General features: G+C 43.2%; 1 protein-coding gene across 1 annotated transcript in view; it reads left to right on the forward strand.

Moving 5' to 3' along the window:
• The window catches only part of LOC103197533 (myosin phosphatase Rho interacting protein), a 286,080-nt gene that overhangs the window by 231,436 nt on the left and 33,420 nt on the right, over window positions 1-21,224 (forward strand). The window contains exons 12-14 of the mRNA XM_042781030.1: window positions 10,766-10,855; window positions 14,007-14,116; window positions 19,129-19,708. Coding sequence (XP_042636964.1) covers window positions 10,766-10,855; window positions 14,007-14,116; window positions 19,129-19,708 — 780 coding nt within the window. The remainder of the gene's footprint in view (window positions 1-10,765; window positions 10,856-14,006; window positions 14,117-19,128; window positions 19,709-21,224) is intronic.

Here is a 21,224-nt window from a genome sequence, read left to right on the forward strand (position 1 = left end):
GAAGTAGATTGCCCCATCTTCCTTCCGAGGAGTGGCTGGTGGGTTTGAACCGCCAGCCGCTGGTTAGCGGTCAAGTGCCTTAGGCCCTACACTACCAGAGCTCCTAAAAGAGATGGCCCGGCTACCTGGTGGGGAGCAGCTGGTGGGTTTGAACTGCCAGCCTTGGGTGTGGCAGCATAGCGTGGATGAACTTGGAGGACATTTTGCTGAGTGAAATAAGTCAATCACTGAAGGACAAATATTGTATTAGCCCATTATTGTAAAAGTCAAGAAAGGGTTTATATATGAAAGGAAATTATTGTTGATGGTTGCCAGGGGTAGGAGGGGAGGGGAGGGAACACCTGTTAGATAGATAGAGATAAGTATTGATTTGGGTAAAGAGAAGGCAATATACCAAATGTGAGTGATCAACATGGTGGCACTGAGGAAGAGGAAGACAGGGAGAGGTACATGGGAGGTACAGACAACAAAGATGAACCCTTTTGTATATACAGTACTGCATTGTCAGTGAAGGCAAACATGGGTATACGGGTGGATAGACAGGTGGACAGTCTGAACTATTAGTTATGTCTGTGCAGCAGGGAGTGTACCCAGGACCATGTATGGGGTTGGCAGACAATGGATCTACAAGTGTATTTGTATGTTCTGTAAGAATTCCCAAGTGTATAGTAGAGCTGACAAGGGACAAGGTTGTAGTCACAGCCAGGTACCCAGAGGGAGCAAGTAGTTGAACCTGTGGGCTCGGGACCATAGTCACAGGGGACATCGAGCTCAATTGGCATAACATACTACACAAAACGTTCTACCTCTTACTTTGGCGAGTAGTGACTAGGATCTTAAAAGCTTACAAACAGCCATCTAGATGCAGCGATGCTCTCTCCTCGTGCAGAGCAAGGAATGAAGAAAACCAAAGACTCACAGAAACAATTAGTCCTGGTGACTAGTGGTACACCATGCGATCCTCAACCTATATGACTATGAGACCAGAAGAGCTAGATGGTGCCTGGCTACCACTGTCAACTACTCCGAGGGGAATCTCTGTAAGAGATCCTGGATAGAGAGGGAGAACAATGTAGAACAACACTCAAAATCATTTGAAGAAAAAGAAGGGGGTGGGACCAGGTTTGCTGGTCTGATAGAGACTAGTGGAACCACTGAGACTCTGGCCCCTAGCTGCCCTTCAAGTCTGGAATTGAACCCACACCTGTGGCTTCCAGCCAAACAAAAGACAGGCATATGAGTTGAACATTTACCTGAAGTAGATACACTCCTTGGAAAGAACAATAATGGGAGAAAGAAGGGCTGTTTATGCACAGGGAGACATCTCAGGGGGTAGGAGTGCATGAATAGATGGACACAGGGAAGAAGTAACTATCAGGAGGAAATGGGAGGGGAGCTGTTGCATTGTGGTAAATTGTAGTCAGTGTCATGAGACAAAGTGTATGTGAAGTGCTGTATAGAAAGTGAATTTGCTCTGTAAACTTTCACCCAAATCACAACTTAAAAAAAAAAAAAAATTAAGCTTTTTATGGAGTATGGTGGAAAGATGTTTTGTGGTAGAAGATAGGTGTAGAGTCATGTGAGCAGCCTGCAACTCTTGCTGTCTAAAATCGGAATGAAGGAACATCTGTAGCTTTTGTGGTGCAGTGCCTAAGGCAATTGACTGCTAACCAGAAGGATGATGGTTCAAACTCAGCAGCCACTCTGTGGAAGGAAGACAGGGCAGTCTACTTCCATAAAGATTTAGTGCCTCAGAAACCAGTGGGGGTCACTATGAAGTGGAATTGACTCAATGGTAGTGGGTTAGTTATGTAAGTATTAGCTTTTGTATGCATAGTACCAATTCTCATGGTCTGTGGGCTCCTGCATGTCCTGGAGACCCTTCCAGGGGTGCTGTGGTGGTCAAAGTAAATATTGTGATGCCAAGATGCTATTTTCTTGACATTGTCTTGACATTTGCACTAATGATACAAAAGCAGTGGTGGGTAAAATTGTTGCTACCTTAGCAGGAATCAAGGCAGTAACATCAAACTGCACTAGCATTCTACAGTGCCATATAATTATGGTTTAAAAAAATGTTAGCTGCACTTAAGAATGTCCTTGATGAATCTGTAAAAGGTATGATTTTACTAGGGCTTGTCATGGATTAAATACATATCAGCTTGACTGGGCCATAATTCTCAGTGGTTTGGCTATTTTGAAATGATGATACCATATATCCTGTGATATGATCTGATGTGATCAGCTAATTATTTCAGTTGTAAGGGAATTAGGCTGGAATGTAACACCCTTACTCAAGTCACAGCCCTCATCTGGGCTGTGACTTGTAAGGGGAGTTTCCCTGGGGTCTGGTCTTCATCACCTTTTATATCACAAGAGATAAAATGAGAAAAAAGCTAGTGGAGAGGAAGGAATCCACTACCACCAAGAAAGAAGAGCTGGGAGTAGAACATGTCCTTTGGACCCAGAGTCCTTTCACTAGGAACCTCCTACATCTAGGGAAAGATTGATGTCAAGACACATAGAGATTTCCAAAGAATAATAGGCCCACAGATGCTAAAAAGAGACAAGGACCTTCTTCTAAACTGTGAGCCAGCAGAGAGAGAAAACCTTTCCCTAGAGTTAGTTCTCTGATTTCAGACTGCTAGACTCCTCAACTGTGAGAGAATAGATTAGTTTGTTAAAGCTATACAGTTGTATTTCTATTGTAGCAGCACTGGATAACTAAGACAGGTCTCAACCCTTGAATACCCATCTTCTCATTAGTCTATGTGACAAAATGAGGAGTGGGCATAAGTCACTTGTGTGGCTTGAAGTACACCCCTTGCCAGCGGAACTGGCAGCTTTACTGCATGGAGCATAATCTTGAAAGAAAACTGACAAGATATGGTTATTCAGATTTGGAATTTGAAAGACATTTTCTAAAAACTGAACCAAGGAGCCTAGGCTGTTCCTTGGAGGGAAACATCTGAGTATTAGTTGCCAATGATACAATTTGAACTTTCAAGGAAAAATTAGAATTTTGGAAAATAGATATTTGCCATCATGAACTCTACAGCTTCTTTTTACATGAAGACTTTCCTGATGTAATTTTTTGACATTGTTTAACGTGACAACATTTGGGAGATCTGTAGCATAACTGAATGAACCACTGTGTTCCCAATGACTAATACCTAATGTTAGAGTCATACATGGGTTAAAGACTTCAAGGGCAGATGAAGGCAAAAGGGTTCAATGTTACCAAGTGTGGAAAGTTCATTTATATGACTTCAGATTCCGTATCACAGTTAACTTTTAAGAAACTACCACTTATCAAAGAAAACTAGCCACAATTTATCTGAAATGGCCATGAAAATAGTCTACCCTTTTTCAGCTATCCATCTGTGTGAGCATCTGTTTTCTTAATGCACTTCAACTAAAACAATGTGTTGAATAGACTGAATGCAGAAACAGACCTAAGAACCCAACCACATTCCCCAAGTCACACGTTAAAGACATCTACAGAAAATATAAAACCATGCCACTTTGCTTATTCATTATTTTGCTTTGGAAAGTGATCATTTTTCATAAAAAAATAAAATGGATGCGATTTTTTTTTAAATTGTGATTTGGGTGAGAGTTCACAGAGCAAATTGATTTTCCATACAACAGTTCATACACATTTTGTTTCATGACATTGTTAACAATACCCATCATGTAATAGCTCTCTTCCCACTTTCTTGCTGTGTTTGCCTTCTCCCTGTGTCCTTTTTTCCTATGCATTCCTGCCCTCTGAGCTGTCTCCTGTGCAAATACTGCCCTTGTGATCTCCCATGGTTGTTCTAAGGAGTATACCTACATGTTATAATGTTCACTTTACACCCTGGTCTATTTGGCTAGAAGCCACAGGAGTGAGTTCAGTTCTAGGCCCGAAGGGTGACTAGGAGCCATAGTCTCAGGGGTTTCACCAGTCTCTCAGAACAGTAAGCCTGGTCTTTTTTTATGATTTTGAGTTTTGTTCCACATTTTCCTCCTGCTCTATTCCAGGATCTCCTACATTGATCCTTTTCTGAGTGTTTGACAGTGGTAGTTGGCTATCATCTAGTTCTTTTGGTCTCATGGTCATGTAGGCTAAATTTCACATGGTCCATTAGTCCCTGGAACTAATTGTTTCCATGCATCTTTAGTTTTCTTCATTCGTCTTTGCTCTGGATGAGGAGAGACCAGTTATTGCTACTGATAATGCAGTATTGTGTATGTAAAAGTGTTTCTCTTTGTTGTCTGTACTGGTTATGGACCTTTCCGTGTCCTTCTCTTAGTGTTACTGTATCGGTCACTCACTTTTTGTATATTGCCTTTCCCTTCACCTAAATCCATACTTGTATCTTACTTATCTAGCAGTTTTCCTACCCTACCCTCCCATCCCTGGGAACCAACAAAGAAAGCTTCCTTCCATATGTAAACTTTTCCTTGACTTTTTACAATAATGGACTCATACAGTGTTTGTCCTTCTGTGATTGACTTATTTTACTCAGCATAATGTCCTTCAAGTTCATCTACATTATGAGGTGTTTCACAGATTCTACGTTATTCTTTAGTGTTGATAGTATTCCGTTGTGTGTATGTACCATAGTTCGTTTATCCTTTCCTCCACTGATGGGTGCTTAGGTTGTTTCCATCTCTTTGTTATTGTGAATAGTGCTGCAATGAATGTTGTTGTTGTTGTTATGTGCCGTGGAGTCAGCCCTGACTCATGGCGACCCCTCCTTGGGTTTCCGAGGCAGTATCACTACGGAAGTAGGATTGCCCAACCTTCCTTCCGAGGAGTGGCTGGTGGGTTTGAACAACAACACTACTTCTTTATTATTTTTTATTCTTTTTTATACCTATTAATGGAATTGCTAGGAGGTCTGGTGGCATAGTGTTAAACTGCTAACCAGCAGACTGGCAGTTCAAACCCACCAGCCGCTCCTCGCAAGGAAGATAGGGCATTCTACTTCCATAGGGATAACACCTTGGAAACCCAGGGAGGGGTCACCATGAGTCAGATCCAACTCGATGGCAGTGAGGTTTTTTGTTTTATTTTTTAATGTAATTGCTTGATCAAATGGTGCTTCTATTTCCAACTTTTTAAGGAATCACCATACTGTTTTCCACAGTGGTTGTATTATTCTACAGTCATACCAGCAGTGTATGAGAGTTGCAGTCTCCACATCCTTGCCAGCATTTGTTATTTTCTGTCATGTTGAACTTTGCTGTTAGTGCTAGGGTGAGATGGCATCTCATTGTTTTCATTCGCATTTCTCTAATAGCTGATGATCATGAACATTTTGTCATGTGTTTGTTGGCTGCCTAAATACCTTCTTTGGTGAAGTGTCTATCCATGTCTTCTGCCCATTTTTTAAATTGGATTGTTTGTCTCTTTGATGTTGAGGTGTTGAAGTACTCTATAAATTTTAGAGATAAATCCCTTGTCAGATATGTCATTGCCAAATATTTTTTCCTGATTTGTAGGTTCTCTTTTTACTCTTTTGGGGAAATCTTTTTATGCACATGAGAGTTTAATTTTTAGAAAGTCCTAATCATCTAGTTTATCTTCTATTTTTTGTGCATTTCTACTTTGTGTTTGGTAGTCTATTAATGCCATAAATTACAGCCCTAACTTTGCTCCTGTGTTTTCTTTCATTAACTTTATAGTTTTACCAAAACCAAAATAAACAAACTCACTGCTGTCAAGTCGATTATGACTCATAGTGACCCCCTCCTTGTATTTCCAAGGCAATATCTCTACTCAAGTAGATTGCCCAGTCTTCCTTCCAAGGAGTGGCTGATGGATTTGAACCACTAGCCTTCTGGTTAGCAGTCAAATACCTTAGGTACTACGCCACCAGAACTCCCTTGTAGTTTTAGGTTTCACATTTAAGTCTTTGATCCATCTGGAGTTAGTTTTTGTGTATGGTATGAGGTATGGATCTTGTTGCATTTTTCTGTAAATGGGTATCTAGTTTTACCAGCACCATTTGGTAAAGACACTGTCTCTTCCTCATTGAATGGATTGTGGCCCTTTGTCAAAGATCAGCTAACCATAGGTAGATGGATCTATTTCTGGGTTCTCATTTCTATTTTACTGGACTATGTGGCTGTATAGTAGGTTTTGAGATCCAGGAGTGTGAGACCTCCTATTTTGTTCTTCTTCAGCAGTGCTTTGCTTCTCTGAGGGCTCTTTCCTTTGCATATAAAATTAATGATTGGTTTTTCCATGTCCATAAAGAATGGTGATGGAAGCTGGATAAGGATTACATTAAATGTATAGATTTCTTTGGGTATCATTTCCCTTTTCACATGTTCAGTCTTCCTATCCATTAGCATGGTATATTCTTCCATTTATGTAGACTCATAGTTTCTTAAATTAGTGCTTTGTAGTTTTCTTTGTATAGGTCTTTTGTGCCCCTTGTAAGATGTATTCCTCAGTGTTTTTTCTTTTTGATAACTATTATAAATGGTATTGATTTCCTTAGTTCCTTTTCAGAGATCTCTTTGCTGGTGTAGAAGGAATCCAATTGATTTTTGTATGTTGATCTTGTATCCTGCCACAATACAAAATCTTCCAATTAGTTCCGGTAGTTTTCTTGCTCAGTCTCTCAGGTTCTATGTATGGGATCATATATCTGCAAATAGCGATAGTTTTACTTTTTCCTTATCAATTTGTATGCCTTTGATTTCTCTTTCTTGCCTTATTTCCCTGACTAGGACTTCAAATACAGTGTTGAATAGAAGTAGAGATAGAAGACATCCTTACCTGTTTCCTATTCACAAGAAGAATGCTTTCACATCTCTCTGTTCAGAATAATGTTGCCTGTTGGTTTTGCATATATGGCCTTTGTTATAGTGAGCAATTTTCCTTCTAGTCCTATTTTTCTGAGAGTTTTTATCAGGAATGGGTGTTGGATTTTATCAAATGCTTGTTCGGCATCAATTGGTATGATCCTTGTAGTTCTTTTCCTTTGTTTTACTTCTGTGATGGATGATGTTGATTGTTTTTCTAAAGTTGAACCATGCTTGCATACCTGGTATGAATCCCACTTGGTCATGATGTATTATTTTATTGATAGGTTGTTGGAGTCTGTTAGGTAGGATTTTTGTTAAAGATTTTAGCATCTAAGTTTGTGAGGGATATTGGTGTATAGTTTTCTTTTTTAGTGATGTCTTTACCTTGTTTTTATATCAAGGTTATGCTGGAAGGATTCTATCATTTTCTGTGTTCTGGAATAGTTTGAGTAGGATTGGTGTTGGCTCTTCTCTGAATATTTGGTAGAATTCTCCAGTGAAACTGTCTGGGCCAGAACTTTTTTGTATTGGTGTTTTTTTGTTTTGTTTTGTTTTGTTTTTTATGATGTATTCACTTTCTTCTGTTATGGGTCTGTTCAAATTTTCTACCTCAGTCAGTGTAGGTAATTAGTGTGTTTCTGGAAATCTGTCTATTTCTTCTAGGTGTTGGGATACAGTTCTTCATCGTATCCTGATATTATCCTTTTTATTTTGATTGGTTCTGTTGGGATGCCTCCCATTCCATTTATTCTTTGGGTTATTTGCATCTCTTCTTTTCCTTTGTTAAGTTTATTTTACTTTGTACGCTTCTGTAACTGGGTTGGTTGGATTATGTTTTCATGTGTGTTAGTCATCAGTTGTTGTCTGCTCTTGTTGGTTCTCTGTTCAAAGGACTCCCTTTAGCATCTCTTGTAAGCTTGATCTGGTTTTAACAAATTCCTTTAATTTCTTTTTATCTGGAAATGTCTAATTGCACCATCATATTTGAGGGACAGTTTTCCTGGGTAAAAAATTCTTAGTTGGCAGTTTTTTTCTTTGAAGGATTTTATATATAGCATCTCATTGCCTTCTCACCTACATGGTTTCTGCCAAGATATCAGAGCTTAGTCTTATTGGTTGCTCTGTGTAGGTAGATTTTCATTTTCCAATGCTGCTTTCAGGATTCTTTCTTTGTCTTTTGGTATGTTAGATTATGATATGTCTCTGTGGTTTTCTTTTGGGATTTATCCTGTTCATTGAACTTCTCAAATCGATATCTTCTCGTCTTTTGTCACATTAGGGAAATTCTCTTCTAACAAATTTTCAGCAGTTTTCTCCTTAGTTTTGTCTCTTCCTGTTCTGGAATTCTGATCTTGTGTAAGTTATCCATCTTGATGTATCCCACATGAATCATAGGTTTTCTTCATTTTGTTTTAATCTTTCTTTTGATTGATCCTTTAACAAAAAAAATATTGCGGGATATGTCTTCAGTATCACTAATTCTGTCTTCCGTTGATTCAGTTCTACTCCTTTGTGTGTTCAATGTGTTATCTATTTCTGAAATCTTAGTATTAATCTTCTGCATTTCTGTTTCTTATTTTTGTACCGTTTTAATTTTTCATTTATTTTTCATTTTGTTTTTGTATTGTTTTCCTAAATTGTTCTAGAGTTTGTTTGTGTTTTCCTTAATTTTGTCATTGTTTTCCTTGATCCGTCTCTTAGTCCATTGAAGGTACCTAAATATAATTACCTTTAATTCATTATTGGGCAGTTCCAATGCCACTTACTCCTCAGGGAAGTTTTCTGTGTCTGTGTCCTGGTCCTTTGTTTGTACTACTTTATCTCACTCTTTGTGTGGACTGGGATGGTCATTTGTCTCAGAGACATTGTGATATCATTGTATTTATATTTAATTGGTATTTAATTGCTATGTTGGTATGATTTGCCCAAGATTTTTGTTTTCCTTATTTTGTTTTGATATATCTGAGTGAGCAGGGCTATTGTGCACCTCTGTTCACTAGTTGCCAGCACTTAGGTACTCACCACCTGTCATCTGGTGTGTGTGATGAAGAATGAGTGTGTGCACAGATTTCTATTACCAATTTTTGAAGAGAAGCTGAAGGTTAGATGGGCCACTGTCTGTTGTTGATCATTTAGGGCAGAAGCAAATGGTTGACCTCACCCAGTGGGTAGAGCTATAGTAGGTATGGGTATGGTTGGGTCATGTGGCATGATTGCTGTCTCCCACCCAGTTAGATAAAAATAAAAAATAAAAACAAGAAACAGGGAAGGGAAAGAAAAAGGAAAAAAAAGAAAAGAATAAGGAAGAGAAAAAAAGAATAATTTAAAAACAAAACTGAGGGTGGCAGGGCACCCAGGCTCTGTCAGAGTGCCCAGACTGGAATTGAATTCCTGCCAGTCCAGAAGCTCCGTGGAAGTGGGGGATGGCCACATCTCCATTCACCATGAGGGTGTGGGGGATACAAGAGTAACAAGGAGAATGTCGTACTTTTCTAGTCGTCAGCCTCCAGTGTGGTTGCCTTTGCTGTCCTTGGCAACTAGAGCCTATTCTTAAGTTGCTGCCTGGATCAGAATGCCACTTGCAAATATTCAAAATGGCCGTGCCACCTGTATATATTTAAAATGGCTGCAACCTCAGGATAGCCAACAGTGCACAGCTCTGTTTGTCTCCTTATTAGCTGTTTACTTAGTTGCCAGCCACCAGTGCAGTTGCCCATGCAGTCGTTGGCAACAGGAGCTGATTCTTAGGTTGCTACCTAAATCAGAAAGCCACTTGTAAATATTCAAACTGGCTGTGCTGTCAGGACAGCCAACAGTCCACAGCTCCATTTGTTTCCTTATTCACTGTTTTCATTCAAGTTCTTCTGCTAGTTGGTATTTAATCCACGTCTCTATCCTTCCCTTCAAAACTCAGGGTTCCAGGATCATCTTCAGTATCTCTTTCAAGTGATTTCTCATGTCTTTGTTGCAGAAGGTCTGTGTAGCTTGTCTGCCTATTCCACCATCTTGCCAAAAGCCCAAAAGGGATTCTGTTTTATTCTTAAATGAAAAAAATAACTGTTTAACATTTTCCCGTTTTAATTGCTAATATGACAATACAGGTAGCCCTTGACTTATAATGGAGTTGTTTCTGACTCTGACGTAAGTCAAATATCTCTTTTTCCTTTTTAGGTTTCATTTTTATTGCCTTTTATTATCAGTATCTTTATAAATCCAATCTTTATTTCTCTTTGGGGGTTAGAAACATTACATATACACTTACAGAGATAGCTTGTCTTTATACATAATAAATATTACTAATGATAAGATGGGAAGGAAGGTTGGGCAATCCTACTTCCGTAATGATACTGCCTCAGAAACCCAAGGAGGGGTCGCTATGAGTCGGGTTTGACTCGACGGCACATAACAACAACAACAACAACAACAACAATGATAAGATGTACAAAAAAAGAACCAAATGATTAAGTGTGGTTCATCATAACTTGAATACTTTGTAAGTCAGGGACTACCTGTAGACAAAATCCACATAAACAAAGCCTCTAGAGTCCTTACTACTTTTTAGGATGTGAAGGGTTCCAACACCAGCATATTTGAAAACTGACATGGAATGTCTCAGGCAGGATACATGAGGAATGGCCCTGTGAATGTTTTAAGGGAAGGAATTTGACAGTGGGTTGGGGTGGTAGGAGAGGTCACATATTTACATGTGCAGATGTACGTACCTATCAAAAAGAAAGTAAATAAAGGACATCATTCGGATCTGACTCATAGTGACCCCTCCTTGGGTTTCTAAGGCAACATCACTATGGAAGTAGATTGCCCAACTTTCCTTCCGAGGAGTGGCTGGTGGGTTTGAACCCCCAGCCTTCTGGTTAGCCTTTTTTTTTTTTTTTCTCTCCCACTATGGAAATTGGTTCACACAGGCACTGACTTAAAATCCTTGCATTTCTCTCTACAGGCAGCTGACCTGGATGGGGAAATTGACTTGGCTACATGTTACAATGTCACTGAATATCCAGTTCAGAGAAATTATGGCTTCCAGATACATGTACGTATGTGGGATGGAACTTGGAGATAGGCTTGATATGGAGGGGGAAGACACAAACTGGACCATTGGAGAGAGCAGGGATATTTCTCCTGCAAGATTGATGTTCTAGTTCTGGGGACATCCCTAGGCAAGTCAGCTTCCTCATGTTTGCCTGGCCCTCATTCATTCCCGTTAATCTTGACTCTTCTGTCCTATTTCTGTCCTTTGGTCCCAACCCCTATCCCAAGTCGTGATCAGACTAAAAACTAGACACGGCATCTTCCTTCTCAAGATTGTTTTAGAGGTTTTCTGTTGCTTAATATTTTCTCTTTTTCTTTTCCTTTTTCTTTAATGTTGGAGTTTGGGGCAGTTGGAAGGATGTGATATAAGAAGAATCATAATAAAAATGTTTATTAGTTATTTAAATCTTAAGAGTGTTCAGTTTATATTCATTCACTCTTTCATTCCCTCTCTCACAAGTCTGTTTTTTTCCCAAAATCTTGTAAGGAATTCAGTGATGACAAAGGCATGGCCCGTGCCCTGAAAGAAATAACCTGATTGGGCAAGTAAAGTGCGTCCTGGTTGGCATTTCATCAATGCTATGGGTTAAGAGCCTTCCGAGCCTGTGATGGTTATGGGTAGCTTGACCAAGACACCTCTGTGGGGCTGGAACTTGTCTTTCACCAGAGCCTTGAACCTTGATGGGGCACCTTTGTTTTAGATGTCCGAAAACTCCATTATATCATCATATTCAGAATCAGTCAGGCACCCTGGGACTGGTTCATGGTAATCAGACTTAGAGGAAACCAAGGCCCTGGCCAGCAGCCAGTGCATTAATGCTAATGAGGAACTCAGCTATTAGTCCCACAGGACTGCCAGGCTCCTCCAGCAGGGCCTCTACCAGGAGCCATGGTGTAATCTGAGGTTGTGCGTTGGCTCAGCCCCAGGGCTAGAGAGAGGAAGGTGTTGTTAGTGGGCAGTAGCCTCCAGCTCAGGTGCCTAAATTATCCCCTTGCTCCTCTGGGAGGAGTAGACATGCTGAATGAGTTGAACTCTGGACCACCTCTCTGGCAACATTGTAGACAGACACAGTGAATGCCTGCCTGATGTGCTCTAGGCTGAGATCCCATTACTCCACCATCTTGAATAACAGGTTTCCTTAGGCAGCCATACTGAGGACAGAAAATGAACTGTCACCAGGGAAGCTCCCTGCCCTGAACAGATTGCTACTTGGTTGTTGTGGGTCATTTTCTAGCAGTTAGGCCATAATTGAAACATGAAGATCCCATTAGCTGCCTAAGAGCACTTTGTACTCCATCTCCTACCTGCCTATGGCCCAGCTGTTCCCCCCAGTCTGATCCTTCCTAGCTCCACTCCCAGGACCAGCTCTAATTGAGGGCTGAGAGCTATGGTGCTGAGGCCAAGCACAGCAGGATCACCAGCCCCTGGAGTTCTGGGCTGGGGGCTGGCTGTTGTTCTGAGGTTGCAGAAAATGCTAGAATGGGTCAGAGACATGAGCCAGGATACCTTAGCAAGCTGCATCCAGCAGAATGTGCAGGTGGCTAGAAAGGAGAGGAAGGTCAAGGCACAGGACTGGTTAGATGGGCAGAGGGGTTAGAAGGACAAAGGACGAGTAAGGACATGTCATTTGGGAAGGTGTGGTCAGGGAAAGATGCCTGCATAGGAGGAAGGGCTCCTCCTGGAGGACAGGGGGACCTAGAGCTAGGGAAGAGGATTGGCTGGAGGTGAGAAGTGAAGTCACAGGAAAGAGTGCAGAGTGCGAGATCAGACTAGAAACTCCCATGCTGGGGGAATGGAGTGTGCAGGAGGACAAGGGCCTAGAAGCCACCCTAACCATGTCCCCATCTCACATGGGGAAATCCAAGTTGCAGAGAATGAATGGTGGCTCCTTCAGCATGGGGTGGTGGTTGAGGAGTGGGGGTACAGCACTTGCCTGGGCTGCTGGTAGAGGCACCATGTACATGGGTGAGGGCAGTGCCAGCTGGCTTCGTGTGCACACCAGATGGGCAGACTCTCTTGTGTTTAGGCCTGTCCCAAACCATCTTCGGACCATCTTGGTCTTTCCATCAGTTGATGTGTGCTAGCTTGGCTGACAGGTCTCTTTACAAGTAGCCTGTGCAGCTGAAAGCGCAACACTGAAGCCCCACCCATTCATCTGCCTCATGTGGAGCCCAAGGCCTGGATCCACACCTTCCTTACTCTTGCTCTCGCTATCAATTCCTACCAGTTACTCAGTCTTTTTCTGCTCCCCTCTCTATCACCAGCTGAGATGTCTCCCAAGTAGAGCTGAATGAGCCTATCTCCAACCAGATCTGTCCCCCAGCCTGACCCATGTTCCTATGGGAATAGCCCCACTTGTTCCTATGAAAGATCCCACTAGCCCCAGCTCACCCCATCTGTGGTCAGGAACTGCTCTGGGGGTACTTCTTTTCCCTCCCAGAGGCTATCATTCACAAAGGTTGCTGTTTCTCTTTCTCCTTTACTCCTTGTTAACTGCCCTTTCTCTGTCACTACTGCCACTGACTAAGTCCCAACTCCTGATCATTGCCTTAACCACCTACCTAGCCTTTCCTCAGTATGACAGTCTCGGCCCTGACTGACCCTGCCTTTCAAGCCTCATCGTCTACCTTTCTCCCTTGTCACCCCATACACCAAGTGTGCATGTTCCAGAACCTTGCATGTTATTTATTTCATGGTGCCATACTCTCATGTTGTGCACCCTTCCTGGGACATGTGTCCACCTTCTGTCCACCTGCCAACCTTTGTCAGCCCACAAGACCCAGCCCCTCACTTCTCTGTTGTGAGGCTTTACTCACCACTGCTGATTGCACACAAGTCCTACTACACTGTCCCTGTGACTGTCCCCTCCCACTATGAGCCCCAGAAAGGGAGCGCCATGTTATCTCTTATTTGTTCTCAGTACAGTATCAGGAGTGGTACTCAGCTGATGTCTAGAGGATCCTACTGGAAAAGAGATCCTAATGAGTGCCAGCGAGAGTTCACAGTATCTGTATCCCTGCTGTCCACCTAATGTACACATTGAGCTCCTGGAAGGGCTATCTTGCTCAGCCATGCCCCCTTTAAGATTGCCAGTGTTAGGGACAGCAGGCATATTTCCAGGAGTCACTGACCACACTCATTTTTCATGCAGACAAAGGAAGGAGAGTTTGCCCTCTCAGCCATGACGTCAGGGATCCGGCGGAACTGGATCCAAACCATCATGAAGCATGTCCATCCAACAACTGCTCCTGATGTAACAAGGTAAGCCTGTCTAGGATCTCAGGGCCTGCCATCTTTCTGGCTGGTGCCTCCTCTCTCCTCTCTGGAGCACTCACCACTCTAACTGGACTGAGCCGCAGTTCTTTCTGGATGACTATTTCTAAGACTTGAGCTCAGAACCTGTTCCAGCCTAGCTTTCACCCTTTCCTCTTCATCCCACCACCAGCTGGCCCTGTTCTACCTCTAGCCTCCTGGTTTTCTGCTTCTGTTAGCATACCCTTTCTCAAGTACACCAGTTCTACCATACTAGGAGCACTGGTGCCAGTGCCAGGGTATACTTGGGTAGAGCCTACCATCCTGTGTAGGCCCTGCCTTGTTAGCCATTGCTTGGGCCTGATATGGTTCTTACACCTCTCTACTGCAGTCTGCTAGGTCATGGCATCCCTGGCATGCCAACACTCATGTTTTGTGCCCTTGAGTCGGACTCAACTCACAGCGATCCCTCCTTGGGTTTCCGAGGCAGTATCATTATGGACATAGATTGCCCCATCTTCCTTCTGAGGAGTGGCTGGTGGGTTTGAACCCCCAGCCTTCTGGTTAGCAGTCAGGTGCCTTAGGCACTACGCTACCAGAGCTCCCAACGCTCATAGGCTTCCATAGTCTTTCTTTTCCTCATTTCACCTCTCTTCTACATATATTTGATTTCTATGCAACAGGAAAGATTTTTGTTTCAAATTAGGTGCTGAAGCCATGGTTGAAAAACTGTCCCCTCTCAATCTGTGTAGGAGATCCTGGATAGAGTAGGAGAGCAATGTGGAACAAAACTCTTATCATTTAAAAAAAAAAAAAGGACTAGGTTTGCTGGTCTGATAGAGCCTGATGAAACCCTTGAGACTATGGCCCCTAGCTACCCTTCAGGTCTGGAACTGAACCCACTCCTGTGGCTTCCATTCAAACAAAAGACAGGCATATAAGCTGAACATCTATATTAGATAGATACACTCCTTAGAGAGATTAATCATGGGAGAATAAAAGGTCTGTGTATGCACAGAGAGACAGCTTGGGGCAGGAAGGACACAGGGAAGAGGTAACTATGGGGAGGAAGTTGAGAAAGAGCTGTTGCACTATGGGAAATTGTAGTCAGTGTTATGAGACTAAGTGGATGTGAACTGCTTTACAGTGAACTGTATAGAAAATGAATTTTCCCTGTAAAATTTCACCCAAATCACAATAAAAATTTAAAAAAAGAGAGAGAGAAGCCAGGAGTAGCCTGTGTTCTCATAGCCTGGAGAGAAGAATTAAAAAAAAAAAAAAAAAAAAATACTGTTCCCTCCTATATTAGTATTTTGTGCTTCCTGCATCTCATTATTGGCTGCATGCTTCCTCTCTCCTGCCCATAATGCTAGAAACCTGATAGTTTTCCTTTTAAAAAAGAAAGGAAAAAATTCTAATGTTCTGGCTGGTGGTGTGAAGGCCAGAACTCTTGCTTTCCCAGCCTCTGGGCTGCAGCTACTTCATATGTTTTGAGAACCTCTAACTTACATCATCAGCCATCATCCCTCAAATGCATTTCTTATGTTGAGTTTAAGCTAAGCAGTGGCAATGAGGCCAAGTCTGAGTGTGTCTGCCTGCTGGTCATCCTCTCTTTTGCCATTCTGGACCTTTCTGCCGCTCCTAGACCACTTTGAACAAGAAGTGAGAAAAGGATACCTGAATTATTCTTTTTAAATTTTATTGTAGTAAAATATATAAGAAAACATTTGCCATTTTAACCATTTTTAGCATAATTTAGTGACATTAATTATATTCACTATGTTGTGTAACCACCACAACCACTATCCATTTCCAAAACCTTTTCATCACCACAAACAGAAACTCCCTTCAAAAATAACTCTCCCTTTCCCATTCCCCCAGCCCCTAATAACCACTAATAAACTTTGGTCTTTAAGTACTTACCTCTTTCAGATATTTCATTTAAGTGAGCACATATACTGTTTCTTCATTTTGACTGACTTATTTCACTTAGCATAATGTTCTCAAGGTTCATCCATGTGGTTGCATGCACTAGAATTTCATTTATCTTTATGGCTGAGTAATATTCCATTGTATGTCTGTAGATCACATTTTTTCATCCAGTCTTGTTGGCAGAGAAGCCCAATTCCTACTGACTGACTGATGGATGCTTGGGTTGTTTCCACCTTTTGGCTATTGTGAATAATCCTGCAGTGAACATTGGTGTACCATGTGTGTGAGTTCCTCCTTTCAAGTCTATTAAGTATATACCCAGGAGTGGGATTAGTGAGAGTCTTACAGTAATTTTATTGGTGAGACATATGGTAATACAGGGTATATAGGTAACATACAGTAATAAGAATTGGAATAAAAGGAGCTGTGGTGGCACAGTGCCTAAGGTATTTCACTGCTAACCAGAAGGTTAGCACTTCGAACCCACCAGCCGCTCCACAGAAGGAAGATGGGGCAATCTATCTCCGTAAAGATTTACTGCCTTAGAAACCCCGTGGGGGTCACTGTGAGTTGGAATCGACTCAGTGGCAGTGGGTTTGGTTTTTGGTTTGGTTTATGAGTTGGAATGGACTTGACAGCAGTGAGTTTAGTTTTGTTATTGTAATTCTGTGTTTAACTTTCTGAGGACCTTGATTATTTTCTTTAATCCTTCTTTCCTATGTTTATTGGCATCATTTATTCATTCCTTCAAAGAGTATTCAGTGGTTCCTGAGTCAGTAAGACCAGGAGATAATGACAGGAACAAGTCCCCGTTTTTCATCTTTCAATGTTCCTATTAGAGAAATTGACTCATTTATTAGTGGAGTGTCTTCTCTTCTCACAGTGAGGCAGGAAGGGTGCAGTGCTGAGCAGGCTCGGTGTTCCATGGCTTTCTCTAAGTGAGAAGCAGAGCCTAATGCCCTTTTCAAGCCTAACACCCTTTTCTGAGCATCATGATGCTCCTGTAGCAAAGCAAGAGCAGGAATTGGGCTTCTCTGCCAACACTGACAGCAGCAGAAGAAACCTGCAGGGTACGCTCTGAATTCTAAGGACCCCGGCACAGTGCTTTTGCTCCCAAGTGGAAGTCTTGCTCTGTGTGATGGATCTAGGGTCCTAACTGCAGGATGCTGACCCTGATATTGTCTGCTCTGAATTGTCACTGAACAGGTGTATCTTTGGCCTCAGAATGCTGTGTACACACAGGTTGAGAAAGAGGGAGGGTCCCCATGCTTGCTCTTCTGTTTCCCTTCAATGTGCTCTGATATCCAAGTATATACTGGGCAGGTGCTGAGGATCACAATGATGAGCAATAGTGGTTCCTACCTCAAGGAAACCAGCTACTATACAAAGGTTGATTTGTTAGTTATCTTCCTATTAGAATTTACTAATTTACTTCCTGATTAGTATTTGAGGAAAACAGGAACTCTGTAGTGCCATGAGGCCCAGTCCCAGGAAGACATTACAAACAGAAAAATGTCAAGAGGCACAAACCCTTGTTCTGCATCTCACCTACTCTTGCCATCTTAAGCTGAGGAGATTGCTGCCAGGTTTCTGCCTCTGGGGCTGAGGACATCTCAAGGAGTAGACTTGCTGTCCATGGAGAGTGGAGGCCCTTGTTCCAAAGCTGCTCTTTAGTCAGCACTCATGGATGGCAGCCTCTCTTAGCTGAGAGGACCATACATGTTAGCCACCCCTCCGTATGTTTTCACACTCTGTACAGTTGTCATTTGGCCAATTCTAGTTCAGTGGTGGGATGTGCTTAGATCATTATTATTCGTAAAGTGTAATCTCAGGTGGAAGCTTGCAGATCTAATAGCCCTGACACACTTTGATTTCTGCCTCAGCTTGCTGCTAGGACTGGACCTTTGGCAAAGCCTCTTTCTTTGGCCCAATTTAAGCCTAAAATTCCCTGGAGCCCCACCATCGGCCCTCCCTCTCCCTGGGTGGCTTCCAAGTTTCCTCTGAGGGTTTAGACAAGACAGAGACCATACTCTTAATCCCAGTACTGGTTGGGGTCTCCTGGAGCCTTTCCACAGAGCCTGGAAACTGCTGCCTTAAATTTGCACCTAATCTCCTCGCCAAATCACCACTAAAATGATGCCCCTGTCGCCCCACTGCTCAAATTGAGTACTCTTCAAGGATCTGTGCTTTTGAGCAGATTAGACAAAGACAGCTCCATTCCCAAGCCCACCATGGGCAAGCAGGACCCAGCCTGAGTCTCTTTACCTGGTGTCCCAAGTCATCTCCAGACCTCTCTCCCTTGCCTCCCTAGTGTGCTTTTGTGTTAGGTTCTATCAAGTTTCCTTCTAAAGCTCTGGCTGACCTTTGTATCCTCTTAGCCACTGTGTGGTCGGGACTGTGGAGACACCTGGGCCATCTCAATCACCCATAAATAGTCTTGAACCATTTCTTTTGACCCATCATCCTTGCCGGCAGCCAGAGTAGTTTTTAAATCATAGATCTGATCATGCTGTTTTTCTGCTTGGTGCCCCCAACTCACCCACCAAAGTCCTCACTTTGCTCCCTTCTAGGGAAGTGGTTGTTTTTCATTTACTCTGCTGTCACTGCCCAATACAAGGATGCTACAAAGGCAGCTGGCCACATCAGGAGTCTGAGTGGTGGCCGTGGCCAGTGCAGCCTGCAACGCACTTGACCATGGTCTGGCAGAGTAGGCTGAGCTCATTCTTTCTCCTGGGAGTTGGTTGGTATCTCCACGGAGCTCCCTCTCCTCTCTCTCCACTCTGGGCAGCAGGGCCATTGTGACACTCTCACCATAGCATCATCTGTCAGTCAAGATGATCCCCATCCACCTGGGTCCCCCAGACTGGAACTCTCTGGACTTTCTATGGCTCCTCCTGTATTTTTACCCTTCCCACTTGAAATTAGGTTTTAGTTCTCTCCCAAAAAGTAACAACTAAGCACAGGGATAGAAAAGGCACTCCTTCTCTCAGGCTTCTGACAGCCCCAGTGGCATCTGTGCCTTTGTACAGTGTGGTATAGTTGTTACTGAGAGTTGGCTGACCGGTGCTGTGTCCTCCTTGTTCCACCAGCTCATTGCCGGAGGAAATGAACAAGAGCAGCTCCCCTGAGACCTGCACCAGATCGAGTGAGAAGCAGGAGGGTGACTCAGGGGAGCCAGACCCTGAGCAGAGACGAAGCCGTGCTCGGGAGCGGAGGCGTGAGGGACGCTCCAAGACCTTCGACTGGGCCGAGTTCCGCCCCATCCAGCAAGCCTTTGCCCAGGAAAGAGCCAGTGCCACAGGGCCCTGCAGTCCTCCAGAGTCCGGGTGCCCTGAGGTGGACACAGGGGAGCAGGAGCTGGAGCGGGAGCGTACCCGGCGCCGGGAGGAACGCCGCCGACGCTTTGGGGCACTCGACATTGTGGATGGGCCAGGGACAGATGACACTGTTTTACGGATGGAGGTTGACCGGAGCTCAGGGCTGCCCATGACCTCAGACCTCAAGACACAGAACGTCCATGTGGAGATTGAGCAGCGTTGGCATCAGGTGGAAACTACCCCTCTGCGGGAAGAGAAGCAAGTACCCATCGCCCCACTACACCTGGCCCCCTCAGAGGATGGAAGTGACCGACTCCCCATGCATGAGTTGACCTCTCTACTAGAAAAGGAGGTAACAGTAAGGGTGGGTACGCCTAAGAGAGGTGACTGGCGCCCTGCACTCAGATACCTTCATTGATAGGCATGGATAGCCACAATACCCAGAAGGATATGATATGCAGACAGCTGGAGAGACAGACACATGAGCAAGTCCTTACAGTAAGGTGTGAAGGCTAACTAAGGAGGCATTGCTGACTTTAGATTCAAACAAGGCTAATGGGATGGCTGGGTACAGGGCCTGGTGCCTAGTCACTGGGTTGAGCGGGACAATGGCATGATCAGATTCAAGTCTGAACTGCTTGAGACAACATGGATGTTGGCTGCAACACTGGAGGAAAGAGCCAAGACTCTTTGGCATTAGTCCTGGTGGTCTAGATGAGGTGATAGGGTTGGGACACTGGCAAAAGTCTAGATGTTTAGAATGTGAAACTGAAGGCCCAGGGAGTGATGTGGCCATGAGTGGAGGTAGTCTCTGGGGATGGCTCAGCTGGAGATGGTAGCTGAGTGATTCCACAGCCACAGTGTTGAAGAGTGGTTGGGTGCCTCAGGCAGCTAATCTGAAATCCTCTCAAATCCATCTTTTATCATGTGCCTCCTAGGGCTAGCTTCTGTCAAAACCCCTTCACAGCCTCGGGATATAGGGTGAATAACAGCCCCTACATCTGTGAAATACTAAGTTCTTACCTAAGATTGTATCCAGAAATCAAATCCACCCTACTTGAACTGTGCGTGAATATATCACCAAGGAGCTACACATTATCATTGCTGTAACATTCTGAGGCACAGTCATCACCAACATGTTTCAAATGTACTCTTTTACATAACTAGCTAACTAAGGTCAAAGATTTGCCACTTGGCATAATGACATGTTTAGTGTTTCTGTTCTGCCTCCTAATTCATTGCATAGTGCATGGGGTCTGTGAAAAAGGCATGGCTGCACCTCTTACTTCACAAGGGGGTGGGAGTCTAGAGATCCACATCAAGAGCCCAAAGCTGATTCCTATGAGGCAAAGGTCAGACCTATTGTTACCCTTCAACCTTTTACCGATTCTGACACCATCCCTCCCTCCTGTGGCACTCCCTACTTCCCCACTGGGTTAATACTTCATTGTGGTAGCCACACAGAACTCAGAGGCAATACTCACAATTATGGGGTTTATTAGGGAAGTAATAGGTTACAATGAAGGATCAGAAATAAATCAGGATACAGTTCTTTTTTTTTAATTTTCCCTTCACCCAAGTTAGAATGTATCTACTCTCTAGTTAGTGGTTTACCTCTCTTCCCTACCCAACCCTGGTAACCATCAAAGAATATTTTTCTTTTTTTTTTTTTTAATTGTGATTTGGGTGAAAATTTACAGAGTAAATTCATTTTCCATACAGCATTTCACATATACTTTGTCTCCTGACATTGATTACAATTCACCACAATGCAACAGCTTCCTTCCCACTTCCTCCCAACAGTCACCTCTTCCCTGTGTCCATCCCTCTGTGCACCCCTGCCCCCTAAGCTGTTTCCCGGTGCATAA

The sequence above is a fragment of the Orycteropus afer genome, unplaced genomic scaffold, assembly GCF_000298275.1.
Source record: "Orycteropus afer afer isolate SDZICR_OR568_19922 unplaced genomic scaffold, OryAfe1.0 scaffold00080, whole genome shotgun sequence".
Taxonomy (NCBI): Eukaryota; Metazoa; Chordata; class Mammalia; order Tubulidentata; family Orycteropodidae; genus Orycteropus; species Orycteropus afer.